This window comes from Chelmon rostratus, chromosome 1 (assembly GCF_017976325.1).
Source record: "Chelmon rostratus isolate fCheRos1 chromosome 1, fCheRos1.pri, whole genome shotgun sequence".
Classification (NCBI taxonomy): domain Eukaryota; kingdom Metazoa; phylum Chordata; class Actinopteri; order Chaetodontiformes; family Chaetodontidae; genus Chelmon; species Chelmon rostratus.
Window position 1 is genome coordinate 24,578,488 of NC_055658.1, and position 17,166 is coordinate 24,595,653.

The 17,166-nt window shown below is 41.3% G+C and overlaps 2 protein-coding genes across 3 annotated transcripts in view; both read right to left on the reverse strand.

Moving 5' to 3' along the window:
• Positions 1-6,405, reverse strand: part of pacsin3 (protein kinase C and casein kinase substrate in neurons 3) — a 32,116-nt gene extending 25,711 nt beyond the window's left edge. Inside the window, exons 1-2 of one of the 2 annotated variants that reach the window (XM_041938091.1) lie at positions 5,993-6,405; positions 630-696 (exon numbers count right to left, since the gene is read on the reverse strand). The gene's annotated coding sequence lies outside the window, so the exon portion shown is untranslated. The remainder of the gene's footprint in view (positions 1-629; positions 697-5,992) is intronic. The other variant, XM_041938082.1, reaches the window with a different exon arrangement.
• A 1,098-nt stretch (positions 6,406-7,503) lies between these two features.
• Positions 7,504-16,695, reverse strand: ero1a (endoplasmic reticulum oxidoreductase 1 alpha). Its single transcript, XM_041944542.1, has 14 exons — positions 16,338-16,695; positions 15,731-15,850; positions 14,828-14,911; positions 14,703-14,744; positions 13,319-13,395; positions 12,493-12,566; positions 11,899-12,019; positions 11,275-11,324; positions 11,078-11,197; positions 10,654-10,900; positions 9,586-9,655; positions 9,209-9,295; positions 8,946-9,082; positions 7,504-8,404 (listed from the first exon to the last, which is right to left on the reverse strand). The coding sequence occupies exons 1-14, from the start codon at positions 16,419-16,421 to the stop codon at positions 8,344-8,346; spliced, it is 1,374 nt and encodes a 457-aa protein (XP_041800476.1). The 5' UTR covers positions 16,422-16,695; the 3' UTR covers positions 7,504-8,343.
• Between the last annotated feature and the right edge of the window lie 471 nt (positions 16,696-17,166).

Here is a 17,166-nt window from a genome sequence, read left to right on the forward strand (position 1 = left end):
TTGACTCTTCCTCACGACGACAACATGAACCCATCCTTCATCTGACTGGCGTCATTGCTTTTGCTTCTGATTTCCAATCTAGAAAAACACTGCCCCTCTTCTGAAAACATCAAATTTTCCCAAACTATACGCCAAAATCTGTTTTAGAATAAACGTGAGGCAAGAAATAGACAGTGCCTTATTTTACTTAAACATAAATTTCTGTTGGGGACATTTTGATAGCTGATGAGTCCTGTAATTTAGCTGTAAAATCCTCTTACTTCATTGGTCTGATACGTATCTAATCCAGCTCAATCCCATTTCAAAGTATGTTTTTAGACTTCACTGATATCATCTGGATTTGTGAGGCTAAAAGACATCAAAACAAGATACTGAGAGGATGATATGTAGCTGGCAGCAAGTGCAAGCAGAAATCACTGAGTGTAAAACCCTAAAAACCAACCAGAAGGCAATTCCATGACTCACAAATGCAACATGTTAAATGTTGCTGTTATTAGAGGACAGCAGCACAATAAGCATGAGTATGCACAGTAAATTAACAACAGAAACAGCAGACAAACCACATGTTGCACGCCAAAACAATGCAAGCACTGTTGAAGAGCAGAGCCCAGAGTGACAGCAGAACTTACCTTATCAGAGACGAAAATAGAGACGGACAGATGTCCAAACAGAAGACAGCCTTTTGTCTCCTGGCACCTGAGAGACAGAAAGGGACAGACGGGGAGAGGAGGATGTCTCAGGAGCAGACGTGACAGCAAAGGGAAAACACAGAGAGGTTTGTTAGACAGCGGAGCAGCATGCGGTTAGATCCCCCTGCAGACCAGCGGCGCTCAGGGCTGGACGAGCAGCCGTTATATGGCCCGGTGCCGGCTGGAAGGTGGCACATTCTGGGAGTTGTGGTGAAATGCCACACATGGAGCCTGTAGCGGAGGGCTAATGAAACAGCCAGAGAGCAGCGGCCCCTATAAGAGGAGGTCAGAGCAGTTAGCTCACACCTCTAAAATTACCTGCCTGGGCAATGAGTTTGGACAGGAGTGTCAGCTTTGAAAACTGATTTTGCATCAGCTGATTTACTACACATCAATTCCTCTTTTGTCTTTTCTGTCTTTTTTGATTTTAGCTGTTGTAATATAGATGATGTCTTTGTCTGAAATCCAACGCAGTCATGATGATGCAACATATGATACATCGTATGGTGACAAAACATCATGCTGCCTTACTGTGAAAACAAACTTTGCATCAAGGAGCTCTTGTTTTTGTTGTGATCCAAACCTGGGATTGAAAAAAAAATCAAGGCTTTTTCAGATATTTGACTTATATTTGTAGGATCAAAAGATTGGCTTAACCTAAAACTCCAGTGATAGCTGAATATCACAAAACGTCTCTCCAATTTTGGTAAAGTTTTCTTATCAGCGAACACTATATTTGATCTCTATGAATTAAAAATGCTTCATCCTCATGATAAAGACTGCTTCTCTGAATGCCTGCCATTATGATGACTGGATCACTTCTAATTCGACACCAGTATTAGTACTTTTGAATTTTCACAAGCCAGAGCCGACAGCCCCACCCTCTTAACTCAGAACACAAACAATGAATGCAATAGGTTAGTAATGAAAACGGCATTAAATAATACAAACCACATGAGGTCAGATATTAGAGCTCAGAGGCGGAATAACAGGTGCGATACAAAGACAGGCCTGTTCCAAAAAAACAAAAGCAAAACATCCACAAACTTCATGTGTCGTTTATTTCAATGCTTCATCCCCAATGATGGAGATTAGTTATATCAGCCTGCTACAAATAAAGAGTGACTCATCCTGGCTTCAAAAAGCATGATTATTTAAATCTTTAAATCAAACTTTTAGCCAATTCCTTACTTTTTATCTTTCCCCATTCTACAGGGATAAAAAAAAGTCTCATTTGTAAATCCAGTGTTTATTTCATGAGCATGCAACTCCGGCCAAGAGTTACAGAATCCAGAATGCTGAGTGGAAAAAACTGGTCTCGACCTCTTCATTTCCAACCAGACATGGAGTATGCTCAAATGTTAATATCAGGAGAAGCGGACACATCTGAGAATAATGGATGTTGCAACATCATGATAAAAAGATAGATGGATAAAATCTTTGATACATCTGATCTTTGATCTTTTATTTCTTTTATCATATGATAATTAGTCATCATTTCTCATCCAATGAAAGCACATATAATTGTCCCCTAAGTATCACACTACTGAAAACATTTTTCATTTTCATGAAACACCGTAGCAACATTTGATCTCTAAGCCGTGAATCACATGTAGTTGCAGGTCTTTAGTAATTAAGTCAACATTTCACACTCCCACTCATGTGGTGATCTCACTCCTGTAACGTCTGACAGGCGAGGCGAGGACAGAAAACAAAACGAAAGCAGATCACAGAGAGGCGGAGCACAGCAGACCAGAGACTGAAGGAAAAGGACAACTCAGCCTTGTTCCCACACACAGCTGCTCTCCCAGCTCATCTCTAACCATAACCACATCACTGAGGACCAGAACCGCCTCCATGCCAGCTCCCCCAGCTCTGCACCGAGTTCTGCATGCGGGACGCTGGCTGGGGCTGGCTTGGCACAATCTGTTGCATGTCTCAGGCAATACTGCCAAAGATTAACCCAGAACCTGTTTTCCCTGCTGTTCACATTTGACTCCAGCATGACTGCGTTAAGCCTCACTGTCTAGAAAATGCAACACAGAGATCCCAGGATTTATAATCTCTGACAAAGAGACAAAACACAGCTCTGACAAACAGATTAATCACCGGCTATTTTAAGAAATTATTAATGCAATTTTTCTTATTACTCAAATCATTTTCATGGCAAAAATGCCAAAAAATTGAAGGTTACAGGTTCTCACATGTGGGGATTTGTTGCTGGTTCGCAGGTTCAGACTGTTGGTCAGACGGCACCTAAAGGATACTTTGACAGGCATTTTTAACAATTTTCTGATGTTTTATACACCAACTGATTAACCCAGAAAATACGCAGTATTTGAATCAATAATGAAAGTAACTGTGAGCAGCAGCCCTTCCGGAATATTTGAAAAATAAACTAAAAGTGCCTTAAAAAAATGTACACTACATCTTAGCATAGACTGAAGTAATCCTGTCAGATCATTTCACTGATTTTTTTAAATTAATTTCTAGGTTTAATTTTTTATTTCTTACTCTTGTCCTTCTAGTTTCTTTATGCTTTGTTTTTATCTTTAAAATATTTATTACATTCATTCCTCCTGATCTAATGTTTTTATCAACTTTAAAAAATGTTTTTTTAAGTACACACGTCTGTCTATTTTACATACTCTTTTACATTACGGTAACTGTAAAATGTCATTATGCTACCCGATGGAAAATAATGACTACAAATGTCGGCAAACAGATAATCAGAAAGTAGAAAATTCTGATGGGGAACAAAACTCACGTGTTAAAATGTCCTCTACTTCAATCAGCTGGGTTTTAAAACTGTGTGAAAAGGTGATTAAAAAATAAGCAGAAAACCTGGTGTCCTACTCTTCAGCTTTTTATTTCTGGTGTCACTTTCCTGAGTTTAATTTGAAAAAAGTACAAGCTGATGAATGAGCCAACCGGAGGACAGCTGACAGACTGGGTGGGAGTTAACGTTCACCGTTGACATATTTCACGTTTCCATGAAATTCCACTTGCTTGTCAGGATTTGAAGCCTGAAGCTGGGGGAAAGTTTGTACCTGCCTGCCCCACCCCTCCATATATCCTACTGCAATACTGCTGCTTGTCAGGGAGCTTGTCGACGCAACTCCCACACATGAATTTCTATCAGCAAACACACTACCGGCTGGTGAGATTTCACATCATCTGATGAAACCGTTGGTGGTTCGAGGTTATTCAGTGGAGACTGTGTCCATTCAGCACAAGGCATGAAAACAAATGGTAATTATTCTCCTATGCCATCATGAAGTGTCAGATTCACAAGCATTTTAAGTCATTTTTATGGTCTGAGATCTGTAAATTGCCTGTTTTTCCAAAGTAAAAGTCACGAGAAATGTTGCTGCTTCAAAACCTACGAATGTTTGCAATTTGTTACCATAATAATGCAAAACTAAAAACATGACAAATACTGCTAAATTACACATCAAAAGGGTTTTCAAAAGGGCCACAATCGGGGCCACTACAATAGAGTGCATTCTTATTTAGTAGTAATGTACTTTCTGAAACCTTAAACTTTCATTATATTGCATTTTTATATCATACCGTTAAATCCTGTGACACTGGAACAGTGAAAGGTAACCTGTACTGTCAAACTACAACTACAACTGAAAAACAAATAATTATCCTGCATCTCTAAAGCTTTATAAAAGCCACATTTCCTCTGACTTTATTTATTGTATCAGCAGACTTGGCATCATTCACACCCAGCAAAGTAGGAAAAATCATCAGCTTTGACCTGCATTTTACATAGCTTGTACAGATGAGTGTATTGTCGTGGTTTATTTTGCTCCAGATGTTTGGTGTATCTCTCAAAAGGCATCATATGATAAACCTCTGGGCTTCTTGAATTTATCACTACCTCTGTTGTTACTGTATAATTCCTTTATGTGGTTGTAACCTGTTATTTTACTCAGACCATTCAAACTGGTTTCTATTTTCACACAGCTGACTTGTGTGCTGTGTGTATGCAAATAAACACATAACTCATAAGTTTACTGTAGGCTACTGTCAGCACCCGTGACAGACTGAGACATGTAGTGACCAGCTGGTTGTTGGTGGTGGAGACCAAAACAGAGCTATGAGAGTGAAGATTGGACTTGCATTCATCAGATGGACACAGACAACTATAATGGGATGATAACGTTGCTCAGTGTCTGTTGGATGACAAGCAACTTTATTAACCATTGTCAGACGACATATTAGCCATAGCAGCTTGCTAAGATAAGAAAAGATAAGATAAGATAAGATAAGATAAGACTTAATTTATCCCCTGTTGCGGATAAATAAAGCTAATAGTTGTCAAAAATCACTTAAAATAGTTTTAAGGCCATTACTTAAGAATTGTTCAATGACTCAAACACAATCTGAAAAAGAAGAATGAAGAACTGCCTCTGTAAACTTTGCATAATTTACGTGAGTACTGATGTGTTCATTTTTGACATATTTTGAGAATAGAAAGTTAATAACACTGTACAGACAGGGACATCTTTAAAGCTAGCTAGTGTTAAGTGCTAGTATTAAACTTTTATTTACTAACATCTGTGCTTCTCCTCATATGGCAAAATGTCTGCTGCCTACAGGATAATACAGTCACCCTGTGTTTGCTAGATTTGTAAATATACAATAATAATAATATTTTAGCCTTAGCAATGTCATAAGCTAACGGTATGTCAGGGCAGTTTTTTTTAGGAGTTTTTCTGCCCCCTACTGATCAAAAATCTCTTATTGTAGCTTTAAAGTGTCAGCTAAAGGAGAATGAGAGTGCATATTTAGAGCCTTTTAATATTAACAAAATGTGAGCAAATTTCCAGAAAGCAGGTTAATGGCAGGCTGGTGGAACAACACAAACTATCAGCAGCGCCTTGATGCTAGCTAAAGTTAACAATTGGTTTGTTTAAGTTGCTACATTACAGAACATTACATTAATTTATAAATAAATTGTAGATGTCACTGCACTGAGCCAGTAAGGATACAGTTTCATATAAAAACATAAGGTAAAATTACGAAAGGTGTTATAAAGATGGCAATATCAAATGAAATGGCAATAATCTGAAAAAGCTTTAAAAATGCTAGCTAACTTTGGGTGTAAGCTAACGTTAGCTTAGGTGCCACTGACAACTGTCAGTATAAGGCAGTTGAGGACACCGTTCGGTTTGCTACTGTTAAAAACTCCTGATGGTACATGCGCAGTAACATAAATATACATCTAAAACAGGATTACAAGCCCGCAGAAGATCAACATGTGCTGTCGGCAGACAGGTGAGGTTTCTTACCTGTTTCGCTCCGACCTGGAGGCACAAACCAAAACTTAAATCCTCCTTCTTGAGCTGCAGCCGCCCTCCTCTCAGACTGACAGATTAACACTCAGATGTGTTTCGTCGTTAAAAAAACGCAGTATTTTGTCCTCTTTTAAGCCTCCACTAACTGCGACATCTTGCAAGTTTGCTCCGCCGTCACCCGTCGGTCCCCCACAGCCATTTATACGATAAGAAGACCCGACCTGAAGCCCTCTGCTCCTCCAGATATTCACCACAACAAACCGTCTCTCCTCGGTTGAAAAGTAAACTTGTATTTCCACAGCGAAACGTTGAAATAAAGGAAAAACTGAGTTTGTCCTCTTCGGAGGGGAATGAAAACGAGTTTCTTCTGTTAGATAATAAGTGTCTTCCCCCTCCGATGTCTACTGGCGTCTCCGTGTAATCAGATGCTGCTCACCACAATATCCATTCATCCTATTACACAGTTTAACCCTTCAGTGTCTGCGGCGCGGCTTTATGCTGCATTAAGGGCTGTCGGAAAAACCGCTACTGCGGGATGTAAAAACATCCCCGTCACACGAGAATTACTGAAAACAAATACAGTGAATTAAATCTATAATTGTAAAAAAAACACAAAAAACATATACCTCTGAATATAGTATAAATTATTGTGGATATTTAAACATAAATCTATTTTAATTCACATCATGCTTGTAAGATATATTAGCCTGTAAATAGTAAAAACAAAATGTTAATCTCCCTTTACCTTCATACATACATAGAATAGTTAAAATTATTATTGATGGTGGATTTTTAAAATAAGTTTATTTTATAAACCAATTCATCTCTCTCACCCGTGAAATTTAAATTTAACTTTATAATTTTTCTTTTACCTCCAAACTCAAACTTTTTTTTTTTTCATATTCTACTCTGTTTTGGCAGTAGATTGTGTAATCCTCTGCTTGGGCTGGATCCTGGATATCTGGTTTATTTAGGAGTTTCTGGATACCTAATAAGATCTGCTTTATTGTGATGGCTGGTCTCCAGTCCTTGTCCTCCTCTAGAATAGATAGACATACTGTGCATGATGGATACACGTTTGGATGAAAGAGTTGAGGCTCAAATTTACATTTTGAAGGTGAAGGAGCCATTCTTGAACAACATGTGCAGTTTGAAGAGGCCCCCTTCCCACAGAGTCCCTTTCTTGCCAGGAATGGCACATTCCCATATATATATATATATATATATACATACAGAGAGAGTCCACGGTTGAAAGGACATTAAAGTGTTATATACATATATATATAATCTGTCGTCTGTCAGCATCAAGCATCATTCAAATGATTAATTATAATAAAACACATTTATTTTACAAGCCAATTCATCTTATGTTTGTAAGATAAATACAATGAATTGTCTTGTAAATAAAATAAATAATGATAATAATGAGATAATTCTCCAAACAAAGTTTAGTTAAATTATTTGTTGATATCAACATATACTTTTATTTTCAAACTTTTTTCAGCCCTACAACACATTAGATTGTGTCTTTCACATTTTGCCCCCTGCCACATTTTCTTTTCACCTTTTATTTAATCATTTGACACTTTAAATTCATCCAACAGCTCAATGGTGACATTTGTCATTGTTGGAAACAGCAAATAACAATGACTTCAATGTGCATCACCTGTATATCTGTGTCAAAACTTTTTATTATATCATAGTATATAAATGTTTTGTGATTTGTGCTCACTGACAATTTACCACCAGCATGCAAACAAGTTTCAGTATTATTTTTGATTTTAAAAAATGCTAAAAAATCATGAATAAATATCAACTACAAGCTATACATTTAAGTTTCAGTTCACAAGGTGTACCTGAAGGCACCATTAACCTAGACCCACTGATAGAACTGGGTGGATGTTTTACTGTTCACACACACACACACACACACACACACACACCATGTCATGGTCTTATGAAAACATGACAGTAGATAGAGAAAATCATCTGAAATTAAACAAAAATATATTAATTTGATTTCCATCCAGTTCTTCCACTGAATAAGCTGCATATTTTTCTTGATTACATTAAAATGAAGACTTATCAAAGCAATTACATTTTGCATAGAAGTAAAAATGAGTTTGCTTTACAAACAGCGCCCTCTTCAGGACGCAAGCGCAATCACAAAAACACTGAATGAGTGGCCTCTCACTCAGCAAAATATTTTCAGCCGCATTTGAAATGACAGGCACCTGGAAGAAGATTCAGATTTCACCAGAAGTGTGACTCCGTCTTCATGCCGAACTCTGACGTCGTGTTTCAGCAGGACTGAAGGCTCGATGGACGTTGGCCCATCACCATCGTCATGGCTCCTCCGCTAGCAGCGACCTGAAGGTCTTCAGCTCTCTGATGCTGGTGGAAATCCTGTGGGACATTACATGAAGAGGCAGTTATCCACATATCCACAATCCACATATTTTGTTGTTTGCTTTGATTAACAAACGTCACTTTTAATAGAAGTTTGTCTGATCAACCTTTAACCTGAAGATGAGTCTGAGGGAGAGACAACATGACGGGTTTCAACATGTGGCACAAAACCACAAAAACCAGTGGTGCAAAGTAACTAAGTACATTTCAGAGGGAACTACTATACTTTTTTTACTTTGTCAAGTTAGTTACATGATACTTTGCAGATTTAGATTAATAACATGAAATGTAATCAACAAATAAATTCACTACTATATGTATATAAGACTTTACTGATATATTCGCAAGCTACCCAGAAGTATCTTAAGTAATTAAAAATTAATTAATAATAAGCTCTACCAGCTGCATCATTAAAGTGATGAAAACACTGGTGCATCAATAATTCTAATCCAATAATTTGATAGATATCAATATGCATATATGAGTTATTTTACAGATGGCGCAAATTCTGATGTGATGGCGACAGAAACTCTCCCACCTTCCAAAGGCGTTGAGCAGGGAGACGATCTCCTGTCGGCTGAGCTGGAAACTGGGTCGCTGGACGCTGGATGTGGGCAGAGCTTCAATCTGTCGCTCTGAAAACAAAATCTTTAGCGCTGTTCCTAATCCCTGAGTCTGATGATGAGAGAGATCAAAACAAGGCAGCAAATCACAATGCGATACATGTGAGGGTTGGACTGCATTATTTCACATTTCCCACACTGAACATCAGCAATGCGAGTGCTGGAAAAGTGTCCTCGCCTGCAGTTTCCCCCACAGTCGACATTTGAAGCAGCCCACGCAGTCCATGATCCTGGAGATGTTGAGGAAGGCCAGTCTGACGTCCTCCTGGCACGGAGAAAGAAAACACACTCGTGTTGCTTTGATGGACCAGGACAGACCTTTCTTAATCAATACTCGTCTGTCCATGTTACACTGATACAATTCACTGCAACAAAGATATAAAAGAAATGAATGATACTGATCAGATTTTGGAATTATGATTCCATTAGTATTGATGAGGTCAAACACTAAATATATTGTCTTTGCGCTGTTTTCAGTTGATGTCGAGTCATGAGTGTGTCATGACTTTATTCCTACGGTTTACAGGTTCGGCAGAGTTTTAAATGGTTGCCGACCTTCAGTTTGGCTGCTTCCTTTTCGTCCCCAGCAAACAGAGACGTCTCATCAAAGTGCAGCGGGAAAGATCTGGAGACAGAGAGCGACAGGAAACACTGGACAAACCGCCAGTTACACAATAAATACAGCAGCAACACACTGTCACTGCCCCCATCACTGTTCTGGGGTCAGCTTCAGGACTCAGACTGCCTTTTCTGAGGTCAGCTACAGGACTCAGACTGCCTGTTCTGGTGTCCGCTACAGGACTCAGACTGCCTGTTCTTAGGTCAGCTTCAAGACTCAGACTGCCTGTTCTGGGGTCAGCTTCAAGACTCAGACTGCCTGTTCTGGGGTCAGCTTCAAGACTCAGACTGCCTGTTCTGGGGTCAGCAACAGGACTCAGACTGCCTGTTCTGGGGTCAGCTACAGGACTGAGACTGCCTGTTCTGGTGTTCGCTACAGGACTCAGACTGCCTGCTCTGGTGTCAGCTTCAGGACTCAGACTGCCTGTTCTGGGGTCAGCTACAGGACTCAGACTACCTGTTCTGGGGTCAGCTTCAAGACTCAGACTGCCTGTTCTGGGGTCAGCTACAGGACTCAGACTGCCTGTTCTGGTGTCTGCTACAGGACTCAGACTGCCTGTTCTGGGGTCAGCTACAGGACTCAGACTGCCTGTTCTGGGGTCAGCTACAGGACTCAGACTACCTGTTCTGGGGTCAGCTACAGGACTGAGACTGCCTGTTCTGGTGTTCGCTACAGGACTCAGACTGCCTGCTCTGGTGTCAGCTTCAGGACTCAGACTGCCTGTTCTGGGGTCAGCTACAGGACTCAGACTACCTGTTCTGGGGTCAGCTACAGGACTGAGACTGCCTGTTCTGGGGTTAGCTACAGGACTGAGACTGCCTGTTCTGGTGTCAGCTTCAGGACTCAGACTGCCTGTTCTTAAGTCAGCTACAGGACGCAGACTGCCTGTTCTGGTGTCTGTACAGGACTCAGACTTCCTGTTCTGGGGTCAGCTTCAGGACTCAGACTGCCTGTTCTGGGGTCAGCTACAGGACTCAGACTGCCTGTTCTGGACTCAGACTGACCTGGCCAGCTGCAGGATCTGCAGCAGCAGGTCTTTGTGATTCTGGTCCTCCTCGGGTCTGCCGGTGTACAGCCGGAAGGACGGCTGCTGGAAGAACGGCAGAGCTTTGGCCAGCGCTCGCAGCTCGATCAGGTACAGGAAGTAGAGGTTGCGGAGCCTCTTGGGCCCCTCGCCGGCCGTCAGCTCTGAATCAAACCGCTGTCTGAACTCCGAAACGTTGTGACCCCACTTCTTCTGAAACCAGCTGTCTGAAGGGGTTCACAGAGGGAGGGAAGGTCCAGAGTGAAAACCAGCACAGCTGAGGAATCAATCAGTCAGCCAGAGGAGGATTTTCTTGAAAGTCCAAACTACACACATTCAGTCCGTTCCTGTCTTGCTACTGACTTCAAGTCTTTGTGCAACGGTCGTGCAACAACATGTCTCACCATCCAAGAGGTATCTGGCGCTCAGGTGTACGTTGATGCTGGAATGGAGGCCAGAGATGAGCCGGTAGAACGCCCTCTTCTCGACACACTGACCTTCCAGCCAGCTGTAGAAGGTCTTTGCTGTAATAAACAGACCGGTGTTGTGCACAGACAGGCAGAATAAACTGACTGCTCAGATGAAGGAGGAGAGCTGTTACCTTCACTTCCTGAGCTGCTGGGAATCAGTGGACGTCTGATGGTAAACGGTCTGTGAGGGGGAGTAAAGGAAGAGCGATGAACTAACACAAACACCACCCAGTGGTGGAATGGAACCGAGTACATTTACTCAACTGCTGCACTTAGGTACAAATGAAATTGAAGTACTCTTTCACTCCACTACATCTCGGAGGGAAATATTGGACGTTTTACTGCAGATTTAGTGATTTTAAATTTGAATATTTCTGATGAACTGAAGGATGAAGTTTTCCTTTGCGGGTGGAGAAAATTCTCCTCCTTCTTCAGCTAAATAAGCTCTTTAAAAAGCCTCTTGGATTAGCAGTAAAATGTATCGTTACCCCGCTCAAAACAGGCTGTTTTTCTGAGCTGTTGAAGTATTCAGATAAGCACAAGTAGACTTAGCCCAACACAGAAATACTTCTTTACAAATACATGTCTGGAATTTAAAATTAAGCTTAAGTTTATATACACCACATATAAGCAGTATCAGTATATTTTCTATACATTTATATGCATTGGTTCATGCACCTACAGCCACACAGAGCTAATAGCATGACTGCTTTAACTGTGTTCTACAGTAGAAGCTCTTAATGTAAAGTGTTTACTTGAAGCAGTTCTCCTCATAGATGCTGTTCCAGATCTGCCAGGCCTCCGGTCCTCGGTAGCCCGTGAAGCGCTCCGGGTTCAGCAGCAGGTCCACGTACTGGGAGTCTGGTGACGCCTCGTCTGGGAAACAGCAACACTTCAGTCAGCTAGGATCTGTGAGCTGTCATCTTTTTAACAGAGCGAAGTGTTAAGAAATCTAAATACAAGGAAACAAATCTGCATGTCATCACATCACCTAAACAAAGACATTCTTCAAAAATATGAATGATTAGCATTGTGATCTTTGATATTTAATGTATTTTTGCCATCACATTCCCCAAAAATGATGTATTTTCTTCATTTATACTTTCAGATTGATTAATAATAATGAAAACATGTCGTATTTTTTTTTTTTAATCTTTCCAAAACCATTCTGATGACAGCAGAACTAGCGGATACTTCTGGGATCAAACACACACACACAAACAGCTTAAAGGAGGATGTCATGTGTCAGTCAGCAGGTCTGAGTCAAGACAACATGTGCTGAAGTGACGGAAGTCAAAACACACATCAACCATCATCACCAGCCGCTCAGCCGACGGCTAGAATTTTACCGTCGACCACGCAGAAGCGCTCGGCCTCGTCGTCGTGTTTGCTCCAGCTGAGCAGAGCCTCTCTGGTCTCGTCGCTGGGAATGAAAGCAGAGGAGTCTGTCAGCGTCCGGAGGTCAAAGGTCACACAGGAGCTCCAGTGTTCACAGCTGAGTCAGAGCTGATTCCACAACATCGACCTTTAAAGGTGTCGTGGCATCTCACATGAACTGTGGATGAGCCTGAGTATCTTTAACAGTATTCATGCAAAGTATGTTTATTCTAGTGCTGTACTTGAGGTACTTGTACTTCACCTGAGTATTTCCATTACCACTACATTCATCTATTTATTGTTGTTTTATTCTCACATATTTTTTAAACCATTTTGTAGCCTTGCTTATATAAGTGCTGTACAAATAAAGGTATTATTATAATTATCATTATCATTATTACATGTCAGAGGACTCATTTTACTTTTTATTCAATTATATTGATCAGCTTTAGTTACTAGTTACTTAGTGGATTCAGATCCACAATATAAAATATAATCAATAAATAAGTGTATTATTATACTGCAAGTTAAAATAGACTAAGACCAGCTGCAATATTATAGTGATGAACATCAATAATCATACTGCAAAAATAAACATATTTTTCTGAAATGTGCCACTCTGCACAACGAGTGCTTTACTTCAGTGCAATGTTAAACACAGGATGATTACTTGCAGCAGAGTATTTGTACACAGAGGTACTGCTACTTTTACTGAAGCAGCAGATCTGAGTGCTTCTTCCACCGCTGCTGGATTGATTTTTAATGTTTGCACAATGATCGATCCTGATCGACACTCGCCTTAAAGAGACGTCGACGGCTCCGAGCTGCTTCGCCTGCTCACAATCAACCAGCTGCTCGTTTGCCTCTGCTGAATACTGAGCACACACACACACATGCGCACACACACACACACACACACACACACACACACACTCACACACACACATGCACATTAATGGACTAAATCAGGCATGTCAAACTCATTCCATTAAGGGCCGTGTGGCTGCAGGTTTTGGCACACCAGGCCAACCAATCAACATCAAGGGATCACTTAGTTATCAGCTGAAGACTGAGATCATCTGATTAACTAATTCCAGCCTGGTGTGCTCCTCCTTGGTTGGAATGAAAACCTGCAGCCACACGGCCCTTTATGGAATCAGTTTGACATGCCTGGACTAAATGATTCCATAGGCTTAATTTCCTAATTTTTTAAATCTCAAAACATTGTTACAGTGTCCCAAAATCAAACATTCAGACATAAAACTGAGAAATTGTTACTTGTTACAATCCCAAATGTATTAAATACTTCACAATTTGTTATTTTTTCCCATCCAAAAATCTGATGTAATACAGAACTCTGATATAATGCCTTTAACTTCCATAGTTCGTTATTGGTTCCAGTGTATTTTTTTATTGAGAAAACCCTCACAAACTATATATCAAGACGTGTGGTTCGATCGGGAATGGTGCTATGTACTTATGACGGGATTCGTTAATAATTCGCAAAGTTATTCGCAAAAAACTGCGAAAATTTTCCCATAAGAAATTAACATACTTTCTCCTAGAGACTTCATTCAAACTTTAAAACGTAGATAATTTTGTCAGCTCAAAATGAACCTCGGCTCACTTTTTGATCTCTCTTATGGTTTTAGATCCCTGACCATCTGAAGACCATAATAGGAGAATAGGAGACACATAATTTTTGGATCCTTTTGTAGACAAGCGTCTCTTCTCGCCCCTGATTTCGATTTTAAAGGGTTGGCCTCCACCAAATTTAAATAAAGAGGGATTTTGCACCAGCTGCCCTGCTCTGCTGCTCCATGTAAGCCAATACTCCATGCTCCATGTAAGGTGTGCTCCAACACACCTGATTCAAATGCTCAGCTCGTTACTGGGCTCTGCTGAGGCCTGATAACAAGCCATTCGTTAGAATCTGGTGTGCTGGAGCAGGGATACATCTAAAACATGCAGGGCAGTGGTACTCCAGGACCAGGCTTGAGAAACAGTGCATAGATAACACCAGCAGCCCCCTCGTGCCACTGTCAAAATTTCGGCGGTGCCGGAATTGTCTAGTTTTTAATATCTCCCTTAAACTTTTGTAATCCGATCCTGTTTTTTTTTCATTCTGCCCCTCAATCCCTAAAGTTTCTCAGAAATCCCAGAACATAGTGGACGGACTCACCTTGTTGTGGGCGGGCGATCGGATCCCCTCTGGCACCTCGTTCTGTGAGCAGAGTTTTAGTCAGTGTGATGTGAATGGAGGTGATTGGTTTCTTTTACGGCAGGTAGATGAGAGGAGGAACTCACAGGAGAGCAAGGCTTCACGGCACAGTCCCTCAGACCACAGTGACTGCTGACCGTCCAGAACGGACACGGCTTATTCAGGTTCACCTGCAGAGGATCAGGTCCAAACACAGCAAGTCCTCAGCAACAGGCAAAGCTCAGAAGATTCAAGATTCAAGATTGCCTTTATTAATAATAAATAAAGAAGAATAAAATAAACACTCATGCAGTAAAAATACTAAAATGCATATACTAAAATGCAGCTGACAATTAGGTAAGCGTGTGTGTACTTAAATGTTAAGTACACAGAAGGTGCAGGTGAAGGTGGACAAAGTGCAGTGTGCAGTGGTTCATAGTCCTCACAGTCTCTCACTCCAGTGAGGGGTGATAGTTCTGACAGCTCTGGGGAAGAAGCTGTCCCTCAGTCTGTTGGTGGTGGTGCGGATGTTCCTGTACCGCTTTCCTGATGGAAGCGTTACAAACAGTCTGTAGCCCAGAACCACAGATCACAACCTGCCTTGAGGGGCTTTACAGTCTGCACAGCAGATGACACCCTCTGTGCATTCAGATGAGGAGAAACTCCCGCAAAAACCCCTCGACGAGGAAGAAACCTCAGGAGGAGCGACAGAGGAGGGACCCTCTTCCAGCACGGACAGACAGGAAGTAGATGTCATGTGTACAGAACAGTACAGACGTCCATCATTTTCATTACTGATGTTGTGGGGACATAAATCTGCGTACACAATCACATTGTGGGGACCCGCCTTCCTCATGGAGACAAATGTCCTCATGATGTCAATCATTAAGTTTTAGGGTGAAGACTTCAGTCTCCAGAAAAAGAATGTAAGTTAATGTAATGTCCTCTGAAGGCATTAAAACACAACTGTGAGAGTGTGTGAGTGTGCGTGTGCGCGCGCGTGCCATTACCTTGTAGAACCTGAAGTAGTCAGACTCCAGAAGTGTTTGAAGTTTGGGGAAAAGCTGCTTGTTGTTAAAGTGGTCGATGGTCTCCACGTCACAGGTGCAGTCGTCCAGCTCTCCTGTCACCTGAGGAAACTCAAACAGCTGATGACCTGTGCGTTTCTTTCACATAAACTGGGCTCACTGAAGACCTATCTGTTCCACACCTGGTCGCAAAGTGCTCAGGAAAATGAATTTGCCTCAATTTATTATAATCATCATTATCATTACCTTTTGTGACCAATACATAAGTCAGTCAGAGTTGAATTAAAATTCTCTGCTGATATTTGACATATTGATTGTTTGAGGACTATATGAGTGTTATGAATCTGCTCTAGCTGGCTTCTTATTGGAGGATTGCTGCTGTAACAGCACGTGCCGGGTCTATATGTTGTTTATTTACAGGTAACACCTGTTAAAGGTACTTTTAATTTTAACTATACATTTGAACACAGCATGTGGCGCTTTAGGAAGTGAAAGTGTTAAGATAAATGCAGAAAGTCGCCTTCCAGCAGAACCTACGGGCAGAAATGTTGAACATGCTGAATAACAAGAGGTTTATGACGTCGCTCACCTCACAGAAGCACCTGCTGCGCGCGGATTCGGACGCCTGGAGGAGCAGGAGGGGGAGGAGGAGCAGGGAGACCGCCAGCTTCATACCGACCTCTCTGTGTCGACCCTCTGTGAGTAGTTGCAGTGTTGAAAGCGGAGCTTCGCCTCTTCAGCAGCAGCAGCTGGGTGGAGGCGCTGATCTTATGTGACTCCTGCTGCTTCCTGATTAGTTGCTTCCTGTCATTTCCAGTCCGCTACGTGTGATACGTGACAGGTCGATCAGCGGCTTCGATCCCTCACTCACATCATTTCAGTGTCCACGGTGAGGAGACACAATGATCAGAAGCTGCCCTCAGCTCTGCACTGAAGCTTTTTCTGAAGTCTTTTCTTCCTGTTCGCTCATTAAAACAATCCGACTGAAACTATCAATGAAATGAAGCATGCTGTCACCTTTCAGTGACCATGATAGACTTTTATAGGGCCCATCTAAAGAATAAACACAAATATATTCGTAATTTAATATTAGATATCTTTTATACATTAAAACAAAACATGTTTCTAAAGTAATAAATCAAATGATTTTACGGTAGAATCATCTGAGTAATTTAAAATAATAAAAAGGATCCATACAAACGTGCCTCAAACCAAACTCAGTGCAGCTTCCTTCTGTTTTAAGATGTTTGAATGTTCATGGTTAAACGTGCAGTTCAGTTTAACGTGGGCCACGTCCCTGGGATGTAATACTAGGAATGAGCCACACGGTGGAGCTAAAGGGACATCCCGCTCAAATCAAATCAGTGAAAGGTTTTCCAGGGAGTCCACTGAGCTCCACTAGATAATGTGTCAGTCAA

Coding starts and splice junctions, on each gene's coding strand:
- ero1a (XM_041944542.1), bottom strand. CDS start 16,421: ATGAAGCTGGCGGTCTCCCTGCTCCTCCTCCCCCTCCTGCTCCTCCAG. Junction 12,020..12,492: donor GCGCTTCTGCGTGGTCGACG/GTAAAATTCTAG, acceptor GCTGTTTCCCAG/ACGAGGCGTCACCAGACTCC. Junction 9,083..9,208: donor GACTGTGGGGGAAACTGCAG/GCGAGGACACTT, acceptor TCTCATCATCAG/ACTCAGGGATTAGGAACAGC.